This window comes from Podarcis raffonei, chromosome 1 (assembly GCF_027172205.1).
Source record: "Podarcis raffonei isolate rPodRaf1 chromosome 1, rPodRaf1.pri, whole genome shotgun sequence".
Taxonomy (NCBI): Eukaryota; Metazoa; Chordata; class Lepidosauria; order Squamata; family Lacertidae; genus Podarcis; species Podarcis raffonei.
In genome coordinates this window covers 44,687,279-44,715,273 of record NC_070602.1, presented here as the reverse complement: position 1 = coordinate 44,715,273, position 27,995 = coordinate 44,687,279, and the positions used below count along the sequence as shown (strand labels likewise).

At 41.4% G+C, this 27,995-nt stretch overlaps 1 protein-coding gene across 2 annotated transcripts; it reads left to right on the top strand.

Annotated features, from left to right (window-relative positions):
* PLA2G4F (phospholipase A2 group IVF) lies at positions 1-27,991 on the top strand. 2 transcript variants are annotated; one of them, XM_053383676.1, is made up of 20 exons: positions 1-75; positions 1,444-1,516; positions 11,270-11,406; positions 13,072-13,197; positions 13,455-13,495; positions 15,512-15,554; positions 15,958-16,024; positions 17,329-17,498; positions 17,577-17,690; positions 18,570-18,607; positions 19,233-19,368; positions 20,166-20,302; positions 21,075-21,297; positions 21,760-21,874; positions 22,297-22,434; positions 23,536-23,643; positions 25,360-25,554; positions 25,817-25,983; positions 26,174-26,360; positions 27,440-27,991. In XM_053383676.1, the coding sequence occupies exons 3-20, from the start codon at positions 11,302-11,304 to the stop codon at positions 27,661-27,663; spliced, it is 2,334 nt and encodes a 777-aa protein (XP_053239651.1). In that variant the 5' UTR covers positions 1-75; positions 1,444-1,516; positions 11,270-11,301; the 3' UTR covers positions 27,664-27,991. The 2 variants fall into 2 exon arrangements, with proteins under 2 accessions (XP_053239651.1, XP_053239642.1); XM_053383667.1 differs by lacking the exon at positions 1-75 and adding an exon at positions 163-348.
* Positions 27,992-27,995: the final 4 nt, after the last annotated feature.

The window sequence follows — 27,995 nt, the reverse complement described above, 5'->3', positions numbered from 1 at the left end:
CTTTTCCAGAAGTGCTTCCAGACCAGTCACCCTCTTTGCCCTCCCTGCTCTTCCGTCTGAAGCGAACCCTGCCAGGTAGGCAAGCTGCACACCTGAGGCACTCTAAGCCCCGCCCCCTCCCCGCGCGCCAGGGCCGAGCTCCGTGACCGCGGCGAGCGCCAGGACGACTCGGCCCAACCTGCGCGGAGGATTCCCCGCTCTTGGCTGGCTGTGGCCGCGCTCAGAAAAAGGCTCCTCATGTTCCGGCAGGTGCTGCGGGGCCGCTTGTCGCCCCACATGCTGCCCCTCATGGCTGCCGTGCTGCTGGAGCGGAAGGGGAGGAAAGAGACGGGCTTCTATCACTGGAGGGTAATGTGAGGCTTGGGGGGAAAGTGCCGCCTGCTTCTTCGAGGAAACCTCCGCGAGCATAAGCTGTAGCAATTTTAGTTTCTCGTGTTAGGGGGCGAAGGCGGAACAAAACAAATACAGTTTATTGGGACATCTGCGGGAGGAAGGGGCTTGATTTATCTGCCTCTGTTTTAATTTTAACGCTTTCCAGCTAAATAGGGTGAGCAGGGGCGAAGAAGGAACAGCGTCCGGCAACCTTAGTGGTTGGTAGCGCCTCTGAAATTTCAGCTCTGCGAAGCTTTTCTTAACTTTGCAAAGGAAGTTTCAGCGACCCCAGCGGTTCTGTCGTTTCTCGTCTTCCTCTATTTATCTCCAGTGGAGACTTGATCCAAAGTGAGAATTTTAAGCTGCACGCTTGCTTTGGGAGAAAGCCCCCTGCAATTTAATGGGACTTCTAAGCAGACAATGGTTAGGGATGTGTTGTTAGGGACGCTGCTGTTAGTAGATTCTGCCGGAAACAGCGCAAAGCCAGGTTTACTTCTGGGATAAAAGAGCCTAGTCAGAAGAGTGTTTGCAATATCATCTGTGTAGAATTAACCAAATTGTTCGGTCTATAATCACTGACAAAAAAGAGTGCTGTATTTGTTTTTAGGAATTTAAGAACATAGCTTGTCAGTCCATTTAGCTTAGTATTGTGACTCAGACTGGCAGGGACTGTCCAGAGTTTCAGGCAGGGATCAAACATGGGACCTCTTGCATACGAAGCATGTGCTTTTCTGTGCCTTCTGTCCCCCGAATTTGATGGTGGTGTGGGGGGTGGAGTGTTGCTCAGCCATCCAGTGAAACTGGTTTTTTCACAAATAAAAAAATGACTGATTAGTGACAATGTCAAATCCCAGTCAGAAATATAGGCTAATATGGGCTGTGTGTGCATGTACCTTGAAAGCACATTTGAAGCATGTTTCCCCGCTCAAAGAATTCTGGGTACTGCAGTCTCACTTTTCGTTTACAATGGATCTGTTAGTACAAGTCTAGCTGCTGGGTGGAATGTTATCTTTTTGCATGTTTGCTAGGCATAGTTAATATTCAATGTAATTCAGCTTACTATCATTGCAGCGGGAGAAGCACCCTTACTATAACCTCACAGTGAAAATCCTCCGAGCCAGAAACATTAAAGGAACAGATCTTTGTGAGTGTCTGAAGACTTTATTTTGCTTATTCTCTGAACTGATCCTCCACATGTCTTATTATTGTTAACCAGGGGTCAGCAAACTTTTTCAGCAGGGGGCCGGTCCACTGTCCCTCAGACCTTGTGGGGGGGGCGGACTATATTTTTTTGGGGGAAATGAACAAATTCCTATGCCCCACAAATAACCCAGAGATGCATTTTAAATAAAAGGACACATTCTACTCATAAAAACACGCTGATTCCCAGACCGTCCGCGGGCCGGATTTAGAAGGCGATTGGGCCATCCAGCCCCCAGGCCTTAGTTTGCTTACCCATGGTTAAGACAGTCTCTTCAGCAGATTGATTTGCTGTGCTGTTGTGAAAATTACTGAAACATATACAAGCAAAAAGCAACGTGTTTCTAATGATGGACATAAGAAGAGCTAAGAGTCCCTTTAATTCACAATCCTGACTCCCACAGTGATGATTCTGACACCTAGAGAGCCCATCCAACTTCTTCTTGTATACACCAGTAGTAGCCACATGTCGGACTACAACTCCTATCAGCCATAGAAAGCGTAGCCACTATATGGAAGTTGAGAACATCTGAATGGCACCATATTGGTTACCTCTGGTCTATGCTGTCTGGGAGTGTCTCTCCAGTGTTTCATACAGGTTTTCCTTGCTGTGGGTTTGGCCATGTTTAATTTAGTTTCCCTGACTGATCTGGTGGAGTGGATCTTAACCATTCATGCTGAGTCTAACTTGTCAAAAGTGGCTCATGATTTCATGACTTCTGTGGCAGCCATGGGTTTGCCTCAAATTCTATCTGAGCCAAAATATGAGGCAGCACACATTTTGGAATTGGGGTTTGTGTGGAATAGATAGGGGAAAATGATCTGTGGGTGTGGGAAGCCCTTTTTGGTTTTGTTGCTTTATTTTGTTTATTTAAAAAAATTATGCTCTGCTTCCTGCACAAAGCAGTTTATAGTCTGCAATAAAAACCAACTCCACCTGACAATAAAATATAAAATACCCTGAACAAACAAGAAAAATGCATAAAAGGTGGAGTCCATTATAGACTATAAAACCTAAAGCAGGTCACAAAAACCTTTGAAAAACAACAAGAATTAATGTGTGCACCGGGGGTGGGGATGAGGGTGGTTATTGTTTTGTTTGTTATTATGTTATGTATTTTTGTGGTTTTATACTTTAAACTGCCCTGGGATCCTCAGATGATGGGCAATATATAAATTTGAACCAATAATAAATGAAACGTGTAAGTTAAACTAGGCTATTTTGAGAAAGTTTGAGAGAAAAGAAACGTTTTCACAAAATGTTGAAAACTTAACAATGTTGGGACATGCTTGCTTTGTTTCTAAAGAAAGAGAATTGCTTCACTTCTAGAGGAAGATAATTCCAGAGAGCTGGTGCCACAACAGTGTTAATGTGCTCAAGTAGCAGCATGTGTCACCATCATCCACAGAACTAAGTGCCTGGGTTAGGGTGTGGATGTAGGGGAAGAGATGGTTTCTTGGATAACCTGATCCTGAACTGTTAGGGATTTATACACTAGTAGTAAAAAATTGAAGGTAGACCAATAGCAAATTCGCAGCCAGTGCAGCGTTTTCAATGGCAGTGCGACATCTTATCAATAGGTTGTCCCAGACACCAGCTGTGCAGCAGTTCTCAGTGACACAGCATTGACCTTCAGGCCACCTATAAATAACATCTGCAAAAGTGGAGAACCAAATTTGTTGTTATGACCCTGGAGGCTGATGAATCCAGATGGTTTTCTGAATCTTGGGGGCAGGGGATGGGACTTCCCCATATAGCTTCATGTTGATGTGGAGAAGACATCCAGACACTTGCACTTAACTGTCCATTAATGACCGTCAGCTCTAACTCTCATTTCCCTCTATTCATTCTAACTGTCAAACCATTAAACCAAAGTCTCAAGACAATTTTGGGCTGAATAGGGATGAACAAATTGAAACTTTTTCAGATAGGACAGAAGTACTGTGGAAATTGGCTACTCCATTTTTTTAAAAATATTTTTTATTAAACAGTTTTTATAACCACACAAACATAACATAAAAACAACAAATACATAAACAAACAAACAACAGAAACAAAACAAAAAACAAGTACCATTTCATATCTTAATTTCTTATACCTTTCTTCCCCGACTTCCTCATGCCTCCCTTTTCTGTATTCCAGATTCTAATCAATTACTCAGCAAATCTTCCCTTATTTTACTTTAAATTTAAGCTAATCTTCCTTATTCTCCTTGTCTTAACCATTGCTAATAGTAACCATTTACTTTCCAGTCCAACATCATTCTAACTTTCATTAATTTTGTAATATTTCTTTAGATAGTCCTTGAACTTTTTCCATTCTTCTTCCGCTGCTTCTCTTCCCTGGTTTCGGATTCTGCTCGTCATTTCTGCCAAGCCCATGTAGTCAATCACCTTCATCTGCCATTCTTCCAGTGTGGGTAGATCCTGTGTCTTCCAGTACTTTGCAATGAGTATTCTAGCTGCTGTTGTAGCATACATAAAGAAAGTTATATCCGTCTTTAACACCCCTTGGCCGACAATACCCAAGAGAAAGGCCTCTGGTTTCTTAGGGAAGGTATATTTAAATACCTTTTTAAGTTCATTATAGATCATTTCCCAGAATGCCTTAATCTTCGGGCACGTCCACCAAAGGTGAAAAAATGTGCCTTCCTTTTCTTTACATTTCCAACATTTATTATCAGGCAAATGGTAAATCTTTGCAAGCTTGACTGGGGTTATGTACCACCTATAGATCATTTTCATAATATTTTCTCTTAAGGCATTACATGCCGTGAATTTCATCCCGGTGGTCCACAACTTTTCCCAATCAGCAAACAAAATATTATGACCAATGTCCTGAGCCCATTTAATCATAGTTGATTTAACCGTTTCATCTTGTGTATTCCATTTCAGCAGCAAATTGTACATTTTTGACAAATTCTTAGTACTGGATTCTAACAATTCAGTCTCCAATTTTGATTTTTCCACCTGGAAGCCAATTTTACTGTCCAATTTAAACACTTCATTTATTTGGTGATAGTGCAACCAATCTCTCACCTTCCCTTTTAGTTTCTCAAAACTCTGCAATCTCAGTTTGTCCCCTTCCTTTTCCAGAATTTCCCAATATCTTGGCCACTTCGACTCCATATTTAACTTTTTAACTGCCTTAGCTTCCATTGGCGACAGCCACCTTGGAGTTTTGTTTTCCAGCAAATCTTTATATCTAACCCAGACATTTAATAGTGCTCTTCTGACAATATGGTTTTTAAAACTTTTATGTGCTTTAACCTTGTCATACCACAAATATGCATGCCACCCAAAAATATTGTTAAAACCTTCCAAATCCAAAATGTCTGTATTTTCAAGAAGCAGCCAATCTTTTAGCCAGCAGAAAGCTGCCGCTTCATAGTACAGTTTAAAGTCTGGCAGGGCAAACCCCCCTCTTTCCTTTGAATCCGTTAATATCTTAAATTTAATTCTGGGCTTCTTGCCCTGCCAGACAAATTTAGATATATCTTTTTGCCACTTCTTGAAACAGTCCATTTTATCCATTATTTGTAATGCTTGGAACAAAAACAACATTCTTGGCAATACATTCATTTTTATAACTGCAATTCGACCTAACAAGGAAAGCTTCAGGTTTGACCAAATCTCCAAATCTTTTTTCACTTCTGTCCAAGTTTTTTCATAATTATCTTTAAATAGGTTCACATTCTTAGCTGTCATATTTATACCCAAATATTTCACTTTTTTAACCACAGTCAACCCCGTCTCATTCTGAAACCTTTCTTTTTCAACCTGTGTTAAATTTTTCTCCAAGACCTTAGTCTTTAACTTATTCAATTTAAATCCTGCCATTTGACCAAACTCTTGAATTATTTCCAAAACTCTTTTCGTGCTAGCTTCTGGCTCTTGTAATGTAAGTACTAGGTCATCTGCAAATGCTCTCAGTTTATATTGTTTAGCTCCGACCTGAATCCCTTTAACCAGCTGGTCCCTCCTAATCATATTAAGCAAAACCTCCAGGACCGATATAAAAAGTAGTGGGGAGATAGGACACCCCTGACGTGTCCCTTTTTCAATCTTGAACTCTTCTGTGACCACATTATTTACAATTAATTTTGCTTTCTGTTCAGAGTATATTGCACCTATACCATTTTCAAACCCTTGGCCTACCCCCATCCCCCGGAGGTTCTTCAACATAAAACTCCAAGATATATTGTCAAAGGCTTTCTCGGCATCCACAAATATCAAAACAGCCTTAGTGTTTATATTCACTTCCAACTTCTCCAAAATGTCAATTATATTCCTTACGTTATCCGACAAATGCCTTTTTGGGAGAAAGCCCGCTTGGTCCCCATGAATCTCCTCCATCAAAACTCTTTTCAATCTCTTTGCTAAAATATCAGCAAAGATTTTGTAATCCACATTTAGTAACGAGATGGGTCGGTAGTTCTTAAGTTGAGTCTTTTCAGTCTCTGTCTTTGGTATAAGTGTGATGTAGGCCTCCCTCCACGTATCGGGTGCCCTCCTCCCCTCCATGATCTCGTTGCAGACTTCCTTCAAAGGTTGTATCAACCCTTCCTTCAAAACTTTGTAATATTTGGAAGTCAGTCCATCCGGTCCAGGAGATTTGCCCAACGTCATGCTTTGAATGGCATCTTCTATTTCTTGTGCTGATATCTCCTGGTTCAAAATTGTCTTACTTTCCTGCGAAATCTTTTTCAGCCCATTTTTCTCGAGGAATTGTTGTATATCCATTTCTTTCTGCGGCCCTTGTGTGTACAGTTGTCTAAAGTAGCTCTGAAAACAGTTCCTAATTTCCGCTGGGTTACATATGTTCTTTCCTTCCACTTCTATGTTTGTTACCGTGTTGAGTTTTTGTCTCTTCTTTATTTGCCAAGCCAATAACTTGCCACATTTATCTGCAGATTCAAAAGTCTTTTGTCTCATTTGTTTAATTTTCCATTCTATTTCTTGATTCATCAGTTCCATGTATTGTGTTTGATATAATTTAATTTCTCTTAAAATCTCTTGCGATTTTGGCTTCAATCTTAGTTTCCTTTCCCCTTCTTTTATCTTTTCCAAGATTTTCTCTTTCCTCTCATTTTGCTTTCTTTTCTTTAATGTATTTTGTTGTATCAAAAACCCTCTCATCACGGCTTTACTTGCGTCCCATACTATTCTTTTTTCTACTTTAGTCCTTAAGTTAATTTCAAAATAATCTTTCAAAGTTTTTTGGGCCTTCTTACAAATCTCCTCGTCTCTAAATAAGGTGTCATTCATTCTCCATCTGAAGGAGCCAGTTGTTGTTTGCTTCATCACCATCTTTACTGCGTTATGGTCGGAGAAGGTTTTTGGGCAGATTTCCACTTTCTTTATGTTCGACGCCATACTGCTAGTCACCCAAATTTGGTCAATCCGTGTCCATGTCATTTTGGCTTCAGAAAAGAAGGTTCCCTCTCTTTCTAATGGGTGTTTTGTTCTCCAAATGTCAATCAAGTCCATATTGTCAGTCATTTCAAAGAAAGTTTTTGGTAGTCTTCCGTCTTTTGTAACTACCTGTCTTTGTGCTTTGTCCATATTTGTTGAAACTACTCCATTCATGTCACCCATCATAATTAAATTGTAATCCATGTAGTCCATCAAAGTCTCATGCAACTTCTTAAAGAATTCAGCTTTCCCTTCATTTGGTGCATAAATTCCCACTATCAAAAACTTTTCTCCTTGAGATTGAATTTCAATTGCCAAATATCTTCCTTGGTCATCTTTAAAAATTTGTTTCGGTTGCAAATTTTCCTTTGCATAAATCACCACTCCTCTCTTTTTTACTCTGTCTGAAGATATAAATTCTTGTCCCAATCTTTTATTTATTAATAATTTTCTATGTGCTCTTGTCACATGAGTCTCTTGTAAACAAATCAAGTCCAGTTGGTCTTTCTTTAAAGCATGAAATATATTTTTTCTTTTTCTGGGAATATTTAAACCGTTACAATTCCAGGTTAAAAGTTGCAGAGCCATGATGGGGTTATTTACTCTTTCCTCCTACAGCTCCCAGTTGTTGTTCCTCTTTTGTCGGTGGTTCCGTATCCGTATCTAGTGGTCCCTTGCTTGAAGGATGCCCTTGTCCTGGAAACGTCTCTTTCTGTAGGTCTTCTTCGTGTTCTCCTAAGAACTTGTCTTTATCACTCACTGTCTTTATTCTTCTTTTCTTCCCCTTGTATTTAAAAGACAAGCCTTGGGGAAACTCCCACCTGAATGGTATGTAGTTCCTTTTCAGCAGTGTCACCAAGTCCTTGTAAAAACCTCTTGCATCCAAAATACTTTTGGGAATATCTTTAAAAATCTCAATGTGAAAATCTTCAATTTGAAGGGTTGTTTGATAGTGCAGGTTCAGTATTTTGTCTCTCTCCTCCTTTGATCTTAAAGTTATTAAGCAATCTCTGGGTCTGTTCTTCCTCTGCCTTGTTCCCAGTCTAAATGCACTCTCTATCTTAAATTCTTCCTTATCCAGCTCCTGCTTCCAAAAGTCAGAGAATTCTTTTGTCAAGTAATCCACCAAGTTGTCTCCTTCCTTTTCCGGCACAAGTCTGATCCTTAGGTTCCTCTCCTTGCGTTGCATATCCTGCATAGAGAGTGCCAGCTCGTACTCATCTAGTTTCCTGTACACCGGTGGAAACTTTTCCTCGGCAGCAGTTGCAATTTCTTTAGCTTCCTCAGCTATCTTTCGTGTTGTAGATGAATCTTCCAGTAGTTTCCCAATTGCTTCTGCATTAGAGTTCACTTTGTTCCCAAGGTCAGTTATACTTTTTGTATTTAAATCAATTTTCCCAGAGATTTCTTCAATTTTCTTATTTGTTTCAGCGCCTTGCTTTTTTAGTTCCTCCAAAGAGTCATTTATTTTCCCCAATGCCTTAGCAAATGCTTCTTCTGAAGACATTATTTTCACTTTTGCCTTTGAGACAGCTGCAGTTCCAGAGGCTCCTGATACAGAGGCCCTTCTTTGCATAGAAAGATCGACTTTGTATTGTCTACCAGATCTCAAGGTTGTTTCTTGTGAGTCCTCTTTCTCTTTACCATCTGCCATAACAAAGTCTTTCACTCAATGTCATTCCCACACTCTTAAGCTGTCAGAAAAAAAAAATTCTCAAGTTTTAAGCTCCACTTGTTGCTGAAACTATTCACAAGTCCTCTAGAGGGCGTAAAGTCAATTCTTTGCCTTCAAGTTGGCCCCACACCTTCCAAAAAGCAAACAAAAGCCCTCCTAGTCCCTTTCAGTTATTCTTTTTTCTTTTTAAAAGATCCAGATCCATAGTGTCCTGCAAATAACTTTGCTGTGCAACAAAATAAAGTATTTCAAGTTGAGAGTAGCCAAAGTCAATATTACAGTTACTTTTTAACCTTCTTGTAGCGACAGTCCTTAGCCGGTTCCTTTTCTCCGGCGGTCCGACCCCCAGGTAAAGGAGCAGCGGTAAACAGTTCAATTTCTTTTAAGCAGGCAGGGAAGCACTTTAAAGTCTTCTCCCCCCCCCTCCTGCCTTCGGGGGAGGGAGTTCTTTGCTTGGTGGTGGATTTCTTAGTTCGCACAACTCTCCTGTCAAAAAGTTACAGCTTGAATGCCTTTCGCTTTGATCTTGCTACAGAACGGAAAGCAGACTTCCTTTTTAGTGCTTGTCCGTCTCGGTGCCCAATTTCTTTAATTTTAACGTCCAATTATATTTTAAAGTTCAATCCTACTCACGGAAAATTGTTCTTTTTAGTCCAAATTCACCGGAAGAAATCAGCGCTCTCCGCTAATGGCGACGCGGCTTCGCTTCGCAGGCTGGGTGAAAGCGACTCTCAGCACCGCTCCACACACCCTCCGCTGTTCCGTAGCCTTTAAAAAGGCTATTTCACAACGTCGGGGGGGCGCAAAGGTGCCCGCCGAGTCTCCAGTTCACAGGCTACGCGCCTGTGATTTTTGAGGGTCCTCGCTCCGCCGTGGCTGCAGGACCCGAACCCACGAAGCAGATCTCTCCCGGAGCTCCGGGAGAAATCCGCCATTAAGCGCTGGCGCTAACCGGAAGTCTCGGAAATTGGCTACTCCAGATGGAGATATGCAAGCCATCTTAGATGGGGTTCCACTCCCTCTGAAGTACCAAGTATATGTTTGGAAGTAGTACTGGACTTCCAAGTATATGGACATATACCAAGTATATGTTTGGAAGTAGTAGAGCTGGACCATAAAGAGGGCTGGAAATTGGCTACTCCAGATGGAGATATGCAAGCCATCTTAGATGGGGTTCCACTCCCTCTGAAGTACCAAGTATATGTTTGGAAGTAGTACTGGACTTCCAAGTATATGGACATATACCAAGTATATGTTTGGAAGTAGTAGAGCTGGACCATAAAGAGGGCTGATTGCCGAAGAATTGATGCTTTTGAATTATGGTGCTGGAGGAGACTCTTGAGAGTCTCATGTACTGCAAGCAGATCAAACCTATCCATTCTGAAGGAAATCAGCCCCGAGTGCTCACTGGAAGGACAGATCCTGAAGCTGAGGCTCCAATGCTGCAGGAGGCAGTGGAAGACAGGAGTGCCTGGCGTGCTCTGGTTCATGGGGTCACGAAGAGTTGGACACGACTAAATGACTAAACAACAACAACAACAATTGGACCTCATGCTAACTAGGCAAGCTCAGGTGGCAGCAGTAACTAATAGTGCTTTTTGCTATATAGGCTGATATACTAACTGATATCCTATCTAGAGACCTTGCTTCTGTTAACCATCTTGCTTGAAACATGCAGGCAGGACTATTGCAAAAATAGTTGAGATAATGAATGTTAAATAGGGGGGAAACCCCAATAAATGTCTCTTGCATAACTTACTTTGAGTGGAATCTGGACTGTTTGCAGTGCATTCTGAATTATTATAGAACAGCAGTGAAAGAAAGAAAGAAAGAAAGAAAGAAAGAAAGAAAGAAAGAATGAATTTTTCTGTGACAATCAATGCCTTCAGTAATCACAGATACTTGACTTTGGTCACAATTCCAAAGGAGATTTTATTCACATTTGGTAGGGGTGCCTGAAAGTTATGGTACCATTTAACCCAACATGACTACATAGTTTAAGAGCATAGCATACTATGCTAATAGAGAACTAGGAAGCTGCATTGTATTTATCAGCCGTGGCTAAATTGGCATACAGGGAAGAAGATTCTTAACCTTCAGAATGGTGGTTGAAGATTTGGGAAACCATGATATTATTTTGCCAAATTCTCTGTCTTTTAAGAAATCTGTGTACAGCAGGGGTGAGGAACCTGTGTCCCACATAGACGTTTTTACATTCCAGCTCCCACGGTCAGCATGGCTGAATGGGGTGGGATGAGAGCAGTAACATCTGAACATGCTCCCCATCTCTGCCTTACTCACTTAATCAAGCTTGAAAACAGATAATCCTGTATATTAGAAAAGAACATATTAGCACATTGTTCTCTTTAGTTACATTTGTTCTACATCTAAAACCCACTGGTAGATTTCATGAGTTAATACCACTCCTGTTCTTTGTTTTAGTATTTATTAAGCTGCTACTTTGGACTATGTTGAAAAGCTCCTATTCATTCTCTTAGTCTGCTGTTAGTTAGTTTTTTGTTTGTTTGTTTGTTTGTTTGTTTGTTTGTTTGTCTTTTGGAGAGAGAGACACTTTCCTGGTCACATTTCTGCCGTTTCCCCCTCTAGTGTCTGAGGCAGATTGCTATGTTGAACTGCGTATGCCAACTGCATCACCACTCACTTACCGAACGCGAGTTATTGACAACTCCAGTGATCCAGAATGGAATGAAACTTTCCACTATAGAATTCACAATGCTGTCAAGGTAAAAAAGATCAATACTTCTTGATTCAGAACAATTGCTGTATTAGGTAACATTCCTTGATTTAGGAAGGAGGGAAAATGGTTTGATTTCTCCCACAGAACCAAATACCTTAATATTGAGGGGTGGGGAGTAATCTAATTCAGTCTTAAATCTTTATCGGAACCCCAGTGCCTTGTAAATCTCTTCCACCCACCCTTGCCTTACTCCTCAAATATTATTCTTGTCACCTGTCACTGATCTTACAACTGAGATAGGCAGCCTTGAAAGCCCTGTGCTGTTTGCTGTTCTCTTAAGCCTGAGAAACGGCAGGGAGGGAAATGTTCCAGTTGGCTGCTAACTCCAGACAGGTAGCTAAATGGATGGCTGATCTAATCTCTCACAGAATGCATTGCCTTGACATCTCTCTGTGATCCATAATCCCAGATTTTATATTAGCAGAGCAATCCAGAGCTAAATAGCGGAGTGGGGGTGGGGGGTGGGGAATCACAATGTACTGTACTTTTTTTTTTTTAAAAAAACAAACTTTAAGTAAAGAATATGTTCAGTCATTGTCTAACAAAATTTTAGGTTTGAATTCTTAGTGGTTTGGGACCATAGACCCAAAGAAAGCTCAACAACCTTTGTGTCCGGATTTTCAGTTTTTGAAATATGGCAACCCTAGCACAATAGAACAGAATAATTAAGCAAACCTCAACTTTCTGAGGCAGGCAACCCTGACATCTGATAAGTCAGGAAAAGGAAAAGCCTCTCCAATGTATGGATTACACTTTGGGGTGGGGATGGGATGGGAGACCTGTGATTTAAGGCCTAATTTCATATGGATGAGGAAAGCCTGGAGGCACAGAAAGTGGGATGAAGTGGGTTTGAAGGAGAGAGAGCTGAAGCAGATAGGAGGAGTGAGAAGGGGGTGGAAGCCCTCTACACGAGATCAGTTAGACTTTTGGTAAGAACAATATGGCAGTCCACTGGTTAGTGTGAGAGATGGGGCCGTGGAGAGAAATAGGAAAGAGGTAGCTCCGCCCACCTTTGGCTCTTGTCCTGCCCACTGCCAGTCCCACAACAGATTATCCCTGAGGGAAAAGTTTGCCCACCCCTAATTTACACAAATGAGAAATTTTAAATGGTGTGGTGGCTGTCTATGGGCGAATACAGATATGTAATGCTAGGGATGGGGAAGAAGGAATCTGTCCACAGCTGAGTCCCAAGTGGACTCACCTGATTTGATCTGAAGCATGACTCAGATAGGTTTAGGGGACCACTTCAGAACCCACAGTCTGGCACAGTTCTTAACAAGGTTATCCAAGGGTTGTATACTGCTACCATCTCCCCCCCTTCTCTATAAATGTGGTAAAACAATTGAAAATAGGGCATTCCGCTGCCAAAGCCTGGAGCAGGCAGCATATGGGGCTCTTAATACACATACAGCAAGCCCCCCTGGGAGCAGGATTTAATCATGTTATTTTGCTCTCAGGGGGAATTATATGGAAAAAAAACACGGCTTCCCCCAATGTCATCATCAGATCTTGCTGCTCACAGTGGTGGGCAGTGGATCAGCCCTGAACTTTTTCTTTTTATCTCAGAACAGCTCAGCTTTCACCTGAAATACGATATTTAATGCACACTTTCTTTCCCTACTGTTTCAGTTCTGGACTTCTGTTGTTTCAGAACACGCTTGAGTTGACACTCTTTGATAAAGATGTTCTCTTAAGTGATGAACTTACTTCTCTCGTGTATGATGTGACAGCGATGAAGACAGGTCGCCCTCTGAAACAAACATTTAAACTAAAAGAGGTTAGTTCTTTTGTTTATTGAATGGGGGGGGGAATCAGGTTCTCAGGAATGTTCTTGAACCTAACTTTGCTCCTTGATATCTAGGTAGGTTTGGCCAGGACTTCACCAGTTACTTGTATTCTGAGCTATTTTTTAGCTTGTTCCTGCTGCTGACATATCTTAGAGTCACAAAAGTTGGAAGAGACCTCAAATGCAATACAGTCCAGCCCTGTGCTGATGTAAGAAGTCTGTATGTTAATATATTTATTTATTTGTAGGACAAAGAAGAGCTGGATGTAGAGTTTCTTCTGGAGGAAAGGTGAGAGCTGCTAAATTTTCCATTGTCATGGTGGCTCAGAGGCATGGGGGGGAAGGGCGTGGGGACCATGGCCTCAGGCACAATTTTGTGAGTGGATGCAAACAGACATCCCAACAGCAGGCTCCTTCATTGGAGCCTTGGCTGTGGCACTCATGCCTGGCCACATCGCCGCCCCTGGGTCAGACCTGACCTGGGGGAGGAGGGCAGGAGAATGGGCAGCTTGCGCCCGTCTGCAGCAGCTCTGCTACCAGGTCACACCTGACCCAGTGGCAAAGAGCAGGAGAGTGGGTGACAATGAAGCTGCCCACCTTCCTTGGCCGCGGCACACCTCACACCCAGCTGCAGCAGCTTTGCCACCGGGTCAGGTATGACCCAGTGGTGGAGAATGGGGGGAGAGATAGCTTCCCCTCTCCTCCCCTGGACTGCGGCGCCCGGGAAGGCACCCTCTGTGGCCCACCCTGTTAGAATTCCTGCTCCATGATTGCAGTCATGGGATTTTTGTCTTTCACATGACGGTATATGTTTTGACTCCACAGAGTGGGAAGTGACGGAGACAGGATGTTTGTGTTACTGTGTTCCATGAAGTGGGACTCTTGTCTTTTGTTCTTTTTCTCTTTCTTGTCTGATGCTAGAGAGAGAGGGAGCCATATTGCAGTGCTCCGTGTGTGTTTATATGTAAATAAGGTAGATTAGCCAAAATGCTGAGTTGCTGAGCTCTGTTACGCATGATGCGCAAACTCTGCGGATCCCTCTGCAGTCGTTGGCATTGGTCGCTGTGATGTTCGGGCAGAAGAAAGCTTTTGAAGCTCCCAAACGACCAGGAGGGAGAGAACATGCCAGTCGGGCATGTGTCTCTGCCAGGGTCCTACTCGAGTGTAGGCTGAACTCCTGACACACACCCCTTGAGGGCGCACCCTGCATGGCCATACACTCCACCGCTGTAGTGGCTGCAGTTCTAAACATTCAAGCAATGAAGGAAGTCATTGTATTCAGTGTGGCTTACTTTTAATCTGATCCTAGAAGGTTTCTGAGCTCTTGGGGTGGCTTTTTGACGTGTACTGCAGTGAGGAAGGGGGAAGGTCCCATTGCCCCAGTGGAATCTTGCTTGCTTCTCTTTGGTTCTAAGTCTTTGTCTTGTATCACTGGCATTGCAGCCATATGCAGTTTTATTGGTATCTTGGACCTTGCCTTTATTGAGTTATTCTAGGGGTGACAGAAATGATTTAGGTGTATATAGGCATGATTTCCCCCCCTCTCATTTCCTTCCTGGATCATTGCACATTCATACGCACAATGGCCTTTCCCCTTGCCTTTGACATCTGAGATGTATAGTTTCAGGGCCCACCCTATTTTTGTGATTACATATTTTGTAATGGTGAGTTTTAAAAACTGTTTTTAATGTTGTATTTTAAATAGTTGTCACCCACCCTAGGAAGTAAGGGTAAAGGCTGTGTAAAATACTACTACTACTACTACTGATGATGATGATGATGATGATAATAATAATAATAATATAATACAAAGTTAATGCATTATTTCTTTTTGTCTTCTGTGTTAATTCTCATTATTGTAGCTGACTAAGCAGATTTCTATGAAATATAAACAATGCGTAATTCCCGTCCCAACAGGCTTCTTTTTTAAAAGTAGGAAGTAGAAAGCGAAGGGTAGATGTGGTGATAAGTACTGTATGTCACAGGCTCCTTTCACAGATAGTAAATTTAATATTTGATTAATGGGAATTCTGCCTCGTGAGAAACTATTCCTAAGTCACTGCTGCATTTTAAATACGTTTTAGGACCCACCCTGTTCTCTTGACTGCAATTTGTTTTAAGCTGATTGGGCTATTTTCTTTTTAAATGGCTGCAACCTAGCATGGTGAAGTTGGGAAGAAATCAATATAAAATAATGTGAATCCCTGCCTTAAAGCACATGGGGGTCTTTTTATTTTCCCTCTTTTTTAATGGCACGTGTAAACATATTTTTATGTTTGTTTATGGCAGTATTTTGCCTTTACAGCATGGATGCTCCTGGTGAAGTCATCACAAATGGTGTCCTTGTGGTGAGTTTTCAGAGAGCCAGATGTTTGGGAATTGTGTTTTGCCGTGTGCACACTTAGCAGGAGAGCCCTTTCAAAACCAAAGCATTTTTCCTCTCTTGGAAATACTTAGAGCAATTAGTTTTGCTGTTGTGTGTGCGGGTAGAGGATATTCAAGATGAAAGGTGAGGAGACGGGAGCACAGCAGTGACAGACAAGACTTCCTTTTCGCTGGTGTGATCATCTCTATCTGTTCCCCTTTCGTTGTGTGCTGGGAAAGCTTTGGAAACTGCAGTGTGGGGTGGGGTGGGGGTGGAACCAAAACATTTCCCTGGAATTCCATCTAAACCCTTCACTGTATGAGAAGTCATGCAAAAGCACCATATTTCAAAACCAGTATTTTAAAATTTTGTTTTGTTCGATGTAGGCGTACCCTTGCCTTTGCGTGCAAGGGGTTATTAACAAAGATGAAAAGCCACCTCTGAGAGAGCAGGGTAAGTCCAATTTTGGTTTTGTTCCTCTCCTGCTCTGCCCAAATTTCAAAGTAGATAAACTAGGTATGCTTTAATTTGGATGTTTCATGAGTTAGTTGAAGAAGAAGAGGAGTTTGGATTTGATATCCCGCTTTATCACTACCCTAAGGAGTCTCAAAGCGGCTAACATTCTCCTTTCCCTTCCTCCCCCACAACAAACACTCTGTGGGGTGAGTGGGGCTGAGAGACTTCAGAGAAGTGTGACTAGCCCAAGGTCACCCAGCAGCTGCATGTGGAGGAGCGGAGACGTGAACCTGGTTCCCCAGATTACGAGTCTACCGCTCTTAACCACTACACCACACTGGCTCTCAAGCAAGAAAGTCTATACAAGTTCTCGGCTACAGCTCATGGTTAGCAAGGGGAGAGAGCTTAACCACCATTCTTGGATTGGATGATATGCTAAGTTAAAAGTTGGCTTAGTGTGGTGTAGCACAAAAAGGACTGGGGAGCTGCAAAGCAGCTGCAGGTTCTTCTCAGGGGGCCAGCACGTTTGCATGGTCTTGTCTCAACACGTTGAGTAAACTGTCTCTTTGTGTCACCACTTCCTTCTTGGCTCTCTGTCTCCCAGGCCAGTATGCATCCTTGAGAAGACTGTGTTATGAAATAAGGAGAGTAGAGAACCTCTAAAGCGGCTTGCTTAAAGTGTACATTTGTTAGGAAAGAACATGGGTGATAGGGTGGAGCTAGACACAGGTTAAAAACTCTATAAATAAGTCAGAAATTAAATCATTACAACAAAAGGCGGAAAAAAGCCTATGTAAAAATCCATATAAACTCCTTTTTGCTCTCTGTCCCCATCTGGTGTTGGATGTTTATAACACATCCAAAGCATATTATTGTGACGAATGTAGCTGAGTCCTTAGTCTTTCCACCCTGTTTTTTTGCCTTTTTGGACGAAAGTGTTAATGCCTACAAGTTTTCAAAATGATACAAAAAATCGGGTACAACAATTTGAAGTCTACTTAGTCAGCTTCTTCTTCTTCTTTATTTCATAACCATTAATACCTAAGTGTGGTATATACATGGAGGAGGCAGTAGGCTCCATTGCTTTCAGAATCCAGATTTTCCATTAATTTAACCAAATTTCAATCCATTAATATTAGTAACAAAGAGAATTTTTAATATCTTATCCATGATGTAGGAGCTTGGGATTTTGTTATTGATATTTTGGTTGCTCTGCCATCTCTAAGAGTAGTCTCTACTTACATATTGTATACTATTTCTCTTAGGAATGCATGTCCTAAATGTCTCACTGTCGTTTTTAGGAAGCAGACTGTTCAAGCTCTCACTTCCAGGCGCCTATGAGAAGCAGCTGTCCATTCCTTGCAAATCGGACTCCGATCAGAGTTGTGGAAACTCATTTGTCTTTCATGTAGGCCAAGGGATGTGTTCAGAACTGGATGTGGAGTTAGAGCGAACCATTACCATCCTTCAGGTGAGAAATCAACACACATCCCATTAGAGAATGCTTACAAACTTGTTTTCCTTATGAAATGTATTTATTTATTCTCAGGATGGAGTGAGCCCAGACTTTGAAGAGCATAGTACAATTCTTGGATCAGGGATTGTTCCATTGCAGTCCCTTCCTCTGGGAAAGGAAGTTGATATGGCTGTTTCACTAGGAAAGGTAACAGTATGATTTATTTATTTTTTTAACTTCATTTTAGCAATCTTGGGTTGGGTTGTTGCGGAAACTCCTCTTGCAAGGTCTTTTAGGTGTAGATTGGGGTGGCTAATCTGTAGGCAGCTAAGCACATCTGGCCCCCAAGACCCACCCTCCCCCCTGGAAATTTGTCATTTAAGGGAAGGTTTATTATTATCATTAGCCTTTTTGTATTTGGTTTAGTATGTCACAAGTTATGCAGGCCTGATTTAAAGTATAAATGTACAGTGGTGCCCCGCAAGACGAATGCCTCGCAAAACGAAAAACGCGCAAGACGAAAGGGTTTTTCGGTTTTTGCATTGCTTCGCAAGACGATTTTCCCTATGGGCTTGCTTCGCAAGACGAAAACGTCTTGCGAGTTTGTTCGCTTTTTTCCTAAAGCCGCTTGAAGAGGCGCAGTTGCGATGGACCGTGCTTCGCAAGACGAAAAACATCGCAAGACGAAAAGACTCGCGGAACGAATTAATTTCGTCTTGCGAGGCACCACTGTACTGTGTTTTCTTTCAAGTCCCCTGCCACCAAAAAGTACCACATGTTTGTGCTCAAACACACACAGATATTCTCTAGGTCAATCTGTTGGCTTGGTTTTAAGGTTTTATTCAGTTAGGCACATGAGATGGTGCTGGGATTGCCTGAAAAGGTATGTTCTGTGTTTATTTTGTTCTGTGGGTAAGGTCCTGCAAAACTGACCCAAAGTAAGTTCTTTGGGATAGAGGTAGCATGGGGTTAAGGGACCAAAAGGAAGATAACATTTCACTAACTGGTTAACAAGAAGAGCGTGGGTTAATTAATTGGGAAATTCCCCCTGCAACCTCTTTCAGTGTGTGCTGTCTTTCATCTTAGGATTTAAGTGTGGATCTACACGTGAAGGCTGAAAAAATGTGAGTCTTGCACCCAGGAGCTGTTTTAGGGGCATAATTTTAATTTGCTTTTCTGGATTTGTGATTGCCAGCCAAAGAAAACACAGGTGCATATGGGTGAGGATGCTGTGCAGCGAGTTAGTGTGCTCTTTGAACCTTTTCCTGCAAAAGCCTCCCAGTGCAGAACAGGCATTGCTTAGTTTCAAAAGCTATTTGCCTTTTTGGGTGCTAGAGCTGCAGGGAAAAATACACATTTATTTCCAATGCAGTGTATGTTGGATTCTCAACCACTTTTGACCTCCTTCTTTTTCAGCCATGACTTAGCTTAGTTTAATTTTTTTAAAGTCTCCAGTCTATTGTATTGAAATTACCCAAGCCTGATTTGATTTTTGAGATGAACTTTTTCAGAATACTGAAACAATACATCTTTCCATTATTTTTTAAGGTAGGGGAAAACTGTATGTGTGTGGGGTGTGTGTATGTGAAGTATATATATTTAAGAAGAGGTGAGAGGGATATTGGATCTTGTCCCACACATGACATGCATCTCTCACCCCACATCACATGTTGGCCCAAAAGGTTGCCAGGCCTTTTATACTATATATACCCACCATATTTTCTCCTTTAACACTGTCTTCTATATTAGGACAAAAGATCTTGATGTACGTCTGGGTTTTGATCTTTGTAAAGAAGAGAAACAGTTTCTGGACCAGAGGAAGGAAATAGTATCTCAGGCACTAAAGAAGACGCTGCAATTGAGAGAGGACCTTGATAAAGAAGAGGTATGTGACTTGTTAATATGATATGCAGAGCCGTTCATAATTGGCTACAGCTCATAATAAAATAGGGCATCTTGTTGTTCAAGAGTTTATTCATTTAATTTCTTTTATTGCATTTATGTCCCACCTTTTTCCCCCCTCCAAGGACCTCAAGCTGGTATACATGGATCTCTCTCTCTTCTCATTTTAATCCTCACAACAGCCCTGTGAGGTAGCTTAGGCTGAGAGGCAGTGAGTGGTCCGGGGTCACCCAGTGACCTTCATGGCTGGGTAGGGATTCAAACCCTAGTCTCCCAGGTCCTAGTCCATTACTCAAACCACTACACCACACTGGCTCTCACATATCCCATATTACATATCTCATTTAATTAGGTGCCTTGGTTTTTCTATATATATATATATATTATCAATTATTCAATCTTTATTACTGTCTGGAGACTCAACAGGTCTTCAAGATGGCGTTGTTAGTGGTAGCATCAGTTGTGAGGTTATTAGTTTTATCAGTCTTTTGTTAGCTTTTATCAGCCTCAGTATTTTAACTCTATCATTTGACAGCTTTTCCTCAACTATTATATTCACAAAGTTTGAGGTAAAAGCTTGAGTTAAAAGTCTTAGAGAAAGTCTTGGAAAGTCTCGGAGAAAGCCTTAATTAGCTCCAGCTCAACTCAGCCTACCAACTAAAAATATTTAAAAATGATTCTGTCAGTCAAATAGTGGAATAATAGGAATACTCTGTAACATATACAATGCACAATTCTGTTCACCTGCTTTCTCTTCTCCCCCCCCCCCCCGCTATTAAGGTACCTGTTGTAGCAGTCCTAGGATCTGGTGGAGGCATCAGAGCACTGACATCATTTTATGGCAGCCTGTTTGGGCTTCAGCAACTAAATCTTCTTGACTCTGTCACGTATCTCTCTGGGATCTCAGGCTCTACATGGTATGTGAGCATGAAAATTCTTATTTCTTATCTTGAACCAGAGGAAGGAATAACATTTCTTCTTGTGATTTTTGGAGTATTGATCAAAATAGTGTTTCATTCTAGCATCTGATGAAGTAAATAATTGCCTACAAAACCTTTCGGTAAGCTTAAAAGTGAAACTGCACACTTTTCAATAAGTTTTTTTTTAAAAAATAGGACAGTCAGTTGATTTCCCAGCCGCCGCCCCCGCACACACTCTGTCACACTCACATTCATACAAATACACATACAAATAGAATGGATGCATCTGTAGCCCTTAAGTAAAACCATGTATTTCTGTACAAAATATGCTTCTTCAACTTTGGGTTTGTTTCTTAGAGTGCTTAAAAATCATATCATGAACTCTGTCTTGTCCTGTTCATATGTCTCCTACAGCTTATCATTCCCTTTCTAAGCTAGAAAGTCTCCCTTACAGCTTCTTTGTGCTGTAGCCACAACGGAAGAAAACACTTTCTTCTCAAGTTTATTTAGAGCTCATCCCCACTTCAGTTTGGCCCACTGCTTCCCCCCAGGAAAACCAGCGTGGCAAAGGCAAAACTAGTTGGACCTGTGCTTAGAAAGCATGGACAAACAGAAAACCACTCAGACCCTTGCTTTCTAGGCACGGGACGAGCCCTTAGTCTTTTTAAGCAGACAGTGACTTCTAAAAAATACTCTTACTTTAGAAAAAGTAGTGGATAGTATATAAAGATTAGATTTGATGCAGAAATTTAATATTTTATCTTTGCAGGTGCATGTCAATGCTGTATAAAGATTCTGAGTGGTCCAGTAAAGATCCCGGAGACTTTATCAGCACTGCCCGGGATAAAATGTCAAGCAGTAAAGTAGGAGCTTTTTCTTCAGAGCAGCTGAAGTATTACTTTCAAGAACTGGTTGCAATGGAGAATGCTGGACGGAAAGTGTCTTTCACAGACCTGTGGGGACTTATTGTAGAGTTTTTCCTACAGCAGAAGGTGTGTTTTTGTTTTATTATGCACCTTGTGTTTTTATTTTGTATTTTTATGTTGTGAGCTGCCCTGTGATCTTCGGATATAGGGTTGTATACAAATTTAATAAATCATCACCACCGCCATAATCAAATCAGGAAATGTACATACAGTCGTACTTTGGAAGTCGAATGGAATCCGTTCCGGAAGTCCGTTCGACTTCCAAAATGTTCGGAAACCAAAGCGCGGCTTCTGATTGGCTGCAGGAAGCTCCTGCAGCCAATCGGAAGCCATGGAAGCCCCGTCGGACCTTCGGCTTCCAAAAATAGTTTACAAACCGGAACAGTCACTTCCAGGTTTGCAGTGTTTGGGAGCCAAAACATTTGACTTGCAAGGCGTTCAGGATCCAAGGTACGACTGTATATGTAATATATATGCATTGCAAGTAAATTCTAAATATGAAACCCTTATTGCCTCTCCTCTATTCAGGAAGACCAGTCAAAGCTGTCTGACCAGCAAGAAGCTGTGAAACGGGGGCAGAATCCCTACCCAATCTATGCATCCGTTAATGTGAGGCCCAATGTTAGTGGTGGTGACTTTGCAGGTATAGTAAGGCAGGTGTATTTCTTTCTCATAAAATCTGTAAGTAGTTTTTTCCCCCTCTAGCATGGGCCATTTACCTGCCATTGCACAGTTGATTATTTCCCTGCCCATTAAGGAGGGTGAAGTGAAAGGATGGGGGTGGTGGCTGGTGATGGAAGAGAAATAGTAAGGATAGAAAAGTGGATGATTAATTGCGATGGGTCAGGAAATACTTTGCGTAAGCCTTAACTCTTCTCATAGTATTTTGCTCTCCCTTTTTTCATATGTCATGATTTGACAGCACAGTTTTATTATTATAGTGAACATGTGAATGCTAAACACGTGAGCAGCATATAAACTAGCCTTATTACTTTGACTGGGGGGAATACAGCAGCCTTGTTTGCTTACCTGTTTCTGATGTGGTGCTGGTATTTTCCCTGTTAGAATGGTGTGAGTTCACGCCCTATGAGGTTGGATTTCGCAAGTATGGTGCTTTTGTCCGAACAGAAGATTTTGACAGCGAGTTCTTCATGGGGCGACTGATTAAGAAACATTCTGAGCCCAGGATCTGCTACCTGCAGGGTATGAACTTTGTGCTGGTTGTAAGGCAGAGACAATAACTTCATGAAGCATAATGTGTCATTACCTTCTGATTCCTCAGTTATGGCCTACAGGGGTTTTGTTGGGTGGGTTTTGTCATGGTCTGTTATTTCAAGTTGAGAAGGAATGTCTTTGCGGGTCACATTAGTAGAGATGTGGGTGAGCAGGGCTGCCATCTCCTGAGGGCTGATCCCATTTCAGGCCTCTCAATATTTTTGGAGTAGGAGCCGCTCCCCCCCCCCCCGTGATGTCCCAAAAGTGTGGAGGCAAAACGCAGAGCCAAGTGTGGCATGGCTAGTTCCTCCTCCTCCTTCTGGAAGGAGAGTCGAGCTAGCCTCCCACCAGTGGCAGTTCCAGGAGGAGCCGCCAGCCAATGGGGTCACCGTGTTCAGCTCCGCCCCCGGCTCCCCCTGACATCCTGATGTTGCACCCCCCTACGCTTACAATCTGGCACATCTGTGGATGAGGATTTGCCTTCTATTGTGGTTTGGCTTGGAGTCATAACAAACCACTTTCCTGACAACACTCTGCTTCACATTTACAGTACAAGCTACACTAAATGTTGTAGGTAGATCTGTTGGTGGGTTGGTAGGCCTGCTATGTTGTATCTTAGGACGGATGGTCCTCTGGCCCCTTCCCACTATCTAATCTCAAACTTTTCATGAGTCGCAGCCTTTAAAAGTACTTGCCACCATATCCTTTGGCTTATATGCCAAAATGCCTTCTGAGCAATGTACAACAAAGAAATCATAATTAAAATATGCAATAACAGTTGCACCTGTGGCAACTTTGCAAAAGTTAGCAATAATGTCCCAGCATATAGCTTTAAGCTGAAAACAGTTGCAGCCTTTGTGTTGCTAATGTCCTGTGCACTCTTTTGAAATAATCTTATTTGAAACACCACTAGAGGAAGCACACACAAAGAACTCAGACCTACCTCTTCATGTGGAGAATCTGAGGTTTAATATTAGCTAACACAAGATAAGGTTGTAGCCTGTACCTTGATCATGTGTATATTTTTGTTTGCCAAAGTGGGGAGAGCCTTTAAATTTGATTTGAAATAATTTCCTAATTACTCTACAGGAATGTGGGGCAGTGCCTTTGCTGCGAGTCTGGATGATGTATTTTTGAAGGTGGTTGGTTCAGGACTGAGCTTTCTAGAATCTCTTGGTGATGTTGTCAAAGTTATTGGTAAGGAACGAAGTTGCTCTGCATTATTTTGCACAATAATATCTTTGCGTGAGAATTTGGTTTGGCAGGCTATGGTACCTTCTTGTTAACATACTGTTGAAACTTTCAAACAATAGCCAGTCAACAGAACAGGCATAAATTTAAAGGTTAGTTGAACTTTTTGTTCTATGAATACCGTCAAAATTGTTCTCATCTGCTAATGGGATGATTTATTCCAACTTTGTTCTTGAGAAAAGTGGAGGAACTACTTAATTGATTGCAAAATTACTTACAAGGCAGGGAAACATTTGAAAAAACTGCAATTGAAACAAAGCTGTTGAGAAGAATGTGTGACCCTGCCAGGGCCAACCAGGAGTTCCTTGGCAGCATTAGGAATCAGGCCCATATCTTAAGATTGTTTTCCTGATATGCTATTTTTAGTCATCTCTCTTCATTCTAACACGTTACATTTCTGTAATAGAGTTTTTGACTTGAATTCAGAGCATCTTAAGTTCAGCAATGAGTGTTGTGTGACTTTGGGCCAATCATCATAACTCAACATACAGTTGTTTGTTTGAGGATAAAATGTTTGGGGCAGGGGAGAGAGGGGAAGGTAAATACATGTATACCATTCTTGGGGAAAATATAGGATTGTTACTGGTTAATGACCAACTTGATCCCGTCCAACTCAGTTGTAGCTCCCATGTACTGCTGAAGGGGATCCCAAGACAGTATTACAGAAGCCTATTTCTGTCTACTTCTTGTGCACATCTGGGACACTCAATGCACCAAGCCATTACAGTGATAGGAGGTCTGTGGATGCCTCCTGTATACACAGCCAGCCCTACCGTCTCCAATTGATCCAGGAATGTAAGTTTGAGCCGATAAGAGAGGCAAATTTGGATAGGAGTGTGGGCGGTGTGCATTGTCTTCCTGTGGCTCGTAACAGCTTGGCACATTGTTTGCCTATGCAATGTGCTGCACTCCAGATGTCATTGAACTACAACTTCCATCAGCCCCAGCCAGCGTGGCCGTTGGTCAGGAATGATGGGAACTGCAGTCCAACATCCTCTGGGAGACACCACATTGGCTGCTTCTGCCTAGAAAGATGCCTCCACAGATGAGTGCTGTACTTAGAGTCAACAGGTTTGAACTCATAACAGGAAGTTTCACATGGTCACAGTGTCTGTGACTTTTCTTATCTATTAGCATTGGCAATACTATAGGAATGTTTACTGGTCAATGGTGAGAATGGTATATAAAGAGCTATCAGTTGCAGATCACATGGTAGCATAGTATTTACACATATGAAAGTCAGAAATGGCTGTCTTATTCATGGGTGGTGAAACCATGAGAGGTACACATAAACTCCAAATCTGAACTTTACCCTTAAATTATTTTACATGTGGTGGAGCAAACTTAACTCTTTTAGTCTTGATATCAGTTTTACCTGGTCTTCTTAATAACTGTTAATGCTGCTGCCTTTGTTAATGTTGGTTATTTAAAATAATTTTATTTATTGTGTTTTTATTTATTGAGGCAGCACAAAGGTGGCATATAAATGAATATTTCAACAGCAGATATACGGCAAAGTGAAATACCCAAATCTTGTGCGCATTGTTACAAGGGATCACAAAGTGTAAAGAGTGTTCATGCTAATTGAAGTATCTGTTTTCTCAAAACCTAAAGATTGGAGATATATATATATTAAAAACACTGCGTGATTCATGATTGTAGATGACTGTCGACGATCCCATCTCCGGGATCCTATGAGGCTGAAGACCCGTCTGGTTATACCTGGCGGACCCTTGATACAAATTTTCCAGGACTTCTTCAAGTCTCGTGTTACAGCTGGGGAAACTTTCAATTTCATGCAAGGATTGTACCTGCACAAGGATTACGTCAGAGTCAATAAATTTGTGCTCGGGAAAGGTAAAATTTCTTTTTGGAATAAAAACCGACCTTCCCCAAAGTTTATAGATTAGCAAATGAAACCTGCGTAGTGGGAAAATCCTCTGTTAATAGTGTCAGATCTCCACTAAAATCCAGTCAGGTGCCTAATACAGACATGGCTTTTCCTCTCTTAGTATAAAACATTCAATTATAAATTGAATTTCCATTGAAGGTATTGGCGGTTCTGTTTCACCATTGGTAAAAAAAATTTTTTTTAGCATACTGTGTTGCTTTTTTTTAGGTACTCATTTAGACGCTTTCCCTAATAAGTTGACTCCAATGGAAGAAAGTCTGTACCTTGTGGATGGTGGCTTTTCCATCAATTCTCCCTTCCCCTTGGTACTGCAACCAGAGAGAGATGTTGATGTCATCCTATCATTCAATTATTCTTGGGAAGCGCCGTTTGAGGTAAGACAAATCATTGTAGCCTGCCAAGTCAACTTGAGGTTGTTGGTTTTTTTTGGCTTCTTAAGTTTTCTTGGCACTAGTTCAAGTTCAGCTGAAGTTTTTCCAGTATGGTTCCAGTTCAAGCAAATGAGCATAGGGAAAAGGTGCTAATAATTGCCTGACTGTTTTTTATGTCCCTCTAATACTTCAGGTCTTAGAATTGACTCAGAGGTACTGCAAAGAACGGGACATTCCTTTCCCAGAAATCATCTTCACCAAGGAAGATAAAGAAAATCCCAAGGAATGTTATATGTTTATGGATGCTGAGAATCCCAAGGTTCCTATAGTCCTTCACTTCCCTCTCGTTAATGACACCTTCCACAAATACAAAGCACCAGGTAAGCACGTGAGCTTACACAGCCTGCATTTTAAAGTATCTAGTTGTTATTCCAAGTAGAATGTTGAACTGACTGAACATTTTGAACTTGATTTTGGTGTGGTCATTAAGCTGTTCTGGAGAACAGCAAAAGGTGAGGAAATGAACTGAGTGTCCTCAGAACAGTCTATTTTAAGGAGTAGAACTTGAAAATCTAAATAGAAAATTACTAATTCCTTTATGAATAAGGTTCTACCCTACCAACCAGTTCTGTCACGTATGCTGGTGATCTGGTTTAATATTTCAGTGGCTTATAATTAGCTAGTGGGACAGCATCAATACTGACATATTATGAAGAACTTGGATCATCATTTTTGCTTGGGACTTCCAATAAAAACACACACATCTTAAACATGAATGTTGTTGTTGTTGTTTTTTTTAAATATTTTTTATTGCTCAGTTTCCACATAACAAATTATCAAGCCATATTATCACCTACATAATCCCCCCCATTTTTTATTCCCCCCCAAGGACTTCCCTCAGCTCCTCTCCCTGATTTCGCTGCACATATTTTCTCTGCATATTATAAAACTGTATATATCCTTACATACCTGTCCATCATGTTATCAACAATAAATTTGTATGTGTTTATTCAAAACCTGCCAAGGAGTCCAGTTCATTTTGTTGTATTTTTAAATAATTTGTATAAAGTTCCCATTCCTCCTTGAAATCACAGTTGTCCTTGTCTCGCAGTTTGTATGAAACATGAATGTTGTTTTTTATAACACAAGACACACTTTCTTGGAAATTTGGGAGAACGGGGAGCAGTTAATTTAATTGTCATGGTTAGCCAACTATCCCACCCCAGTTGATTAATTATTTATGCTTGTTTGTAATGTGGTATAGTAAAATACAGTATATAGTAAAATGCAGTCATGTTCATACTCCAATTAGCCCCAGTCAACATGATCAGTTGTCAGGAAGAATGGGATTTGTGGCCCTCCAGATGCTGTTTGACTACAGACCCCTCATTCCTGCCTCAGAACAAGTTTGAAGGAAGGTATTCATGCAATGTATCTTTTCCCTCTCCTCTGGCTGCAGGAATAGAACGTGAATCAGAAGAGGAGAAATCCTTTGGTGATTTTGTGATTGGAGGAATAGACTCGCCATACTGGACACTAAACTTCACCTATGAACCGGAAGACTTTGACAAACTGCTAGAATTGAGTCGCTATAATGTACTGAATAACAAGGAAGCTGTTTTTAAAGCATTAAGTATGGCTTTAAGCAGACGAAAGAAGAAAAGAGGATTAGGGTTTCTTTGAAAACTGGGAAGTGAATGGATTGCAGTGCTTTTATGAAAGATCCCACTAGAAATGAATGAATCTTTGCGGGGTCCTTTTTATGTGAATGGATGTTGCACTGCGAAATTCTCTTCTGATTGCACTGGAAACTTAAGTTTACATACAAAGAAAGCTGTTCTTTCCTTTTTCTGTTCAGTAAGGAAAATTTGCAGTGGATTAAACTTGGCAGTAGGTTTCCAGTGCTACAGGTCCAATATTTAAGAAGTCCATTTCTGAATGTCCACTGGGGTACATATTTCATCTGATATCAGGGTGGGGAAATCTGAGAACCATTTTATATTTATTTTTATTGT

What these genes read in the sequence shown, in the direction of transcription:
- PLA2G4F (XM_053383667.1), top strand. Translation starts at nt 238, where the DNA reads ATGTTCCGGCAGGTGCTGCGGGGCCGCTTGTCGCCCCACATGCTGCCC. An exon ending in GAGTTTCTTCTGGAGGAAAG is followed by an intron (nt 13,496 to 15,511) that starts GTGAGAGCTGCT and finishes TTGCCTTTACAG; the next exon opens with CATGGATGCTCCTGGTGAAG. An exon ending in CTTGGGAAGCGCCGTTTGAG is followed by an intron (nt 25,984 to 26,173) that starts GTAAGACAAATC and finishes CTAATACTTCAG; the next exon opens with GTCTTAGAATTGACTCAGAG.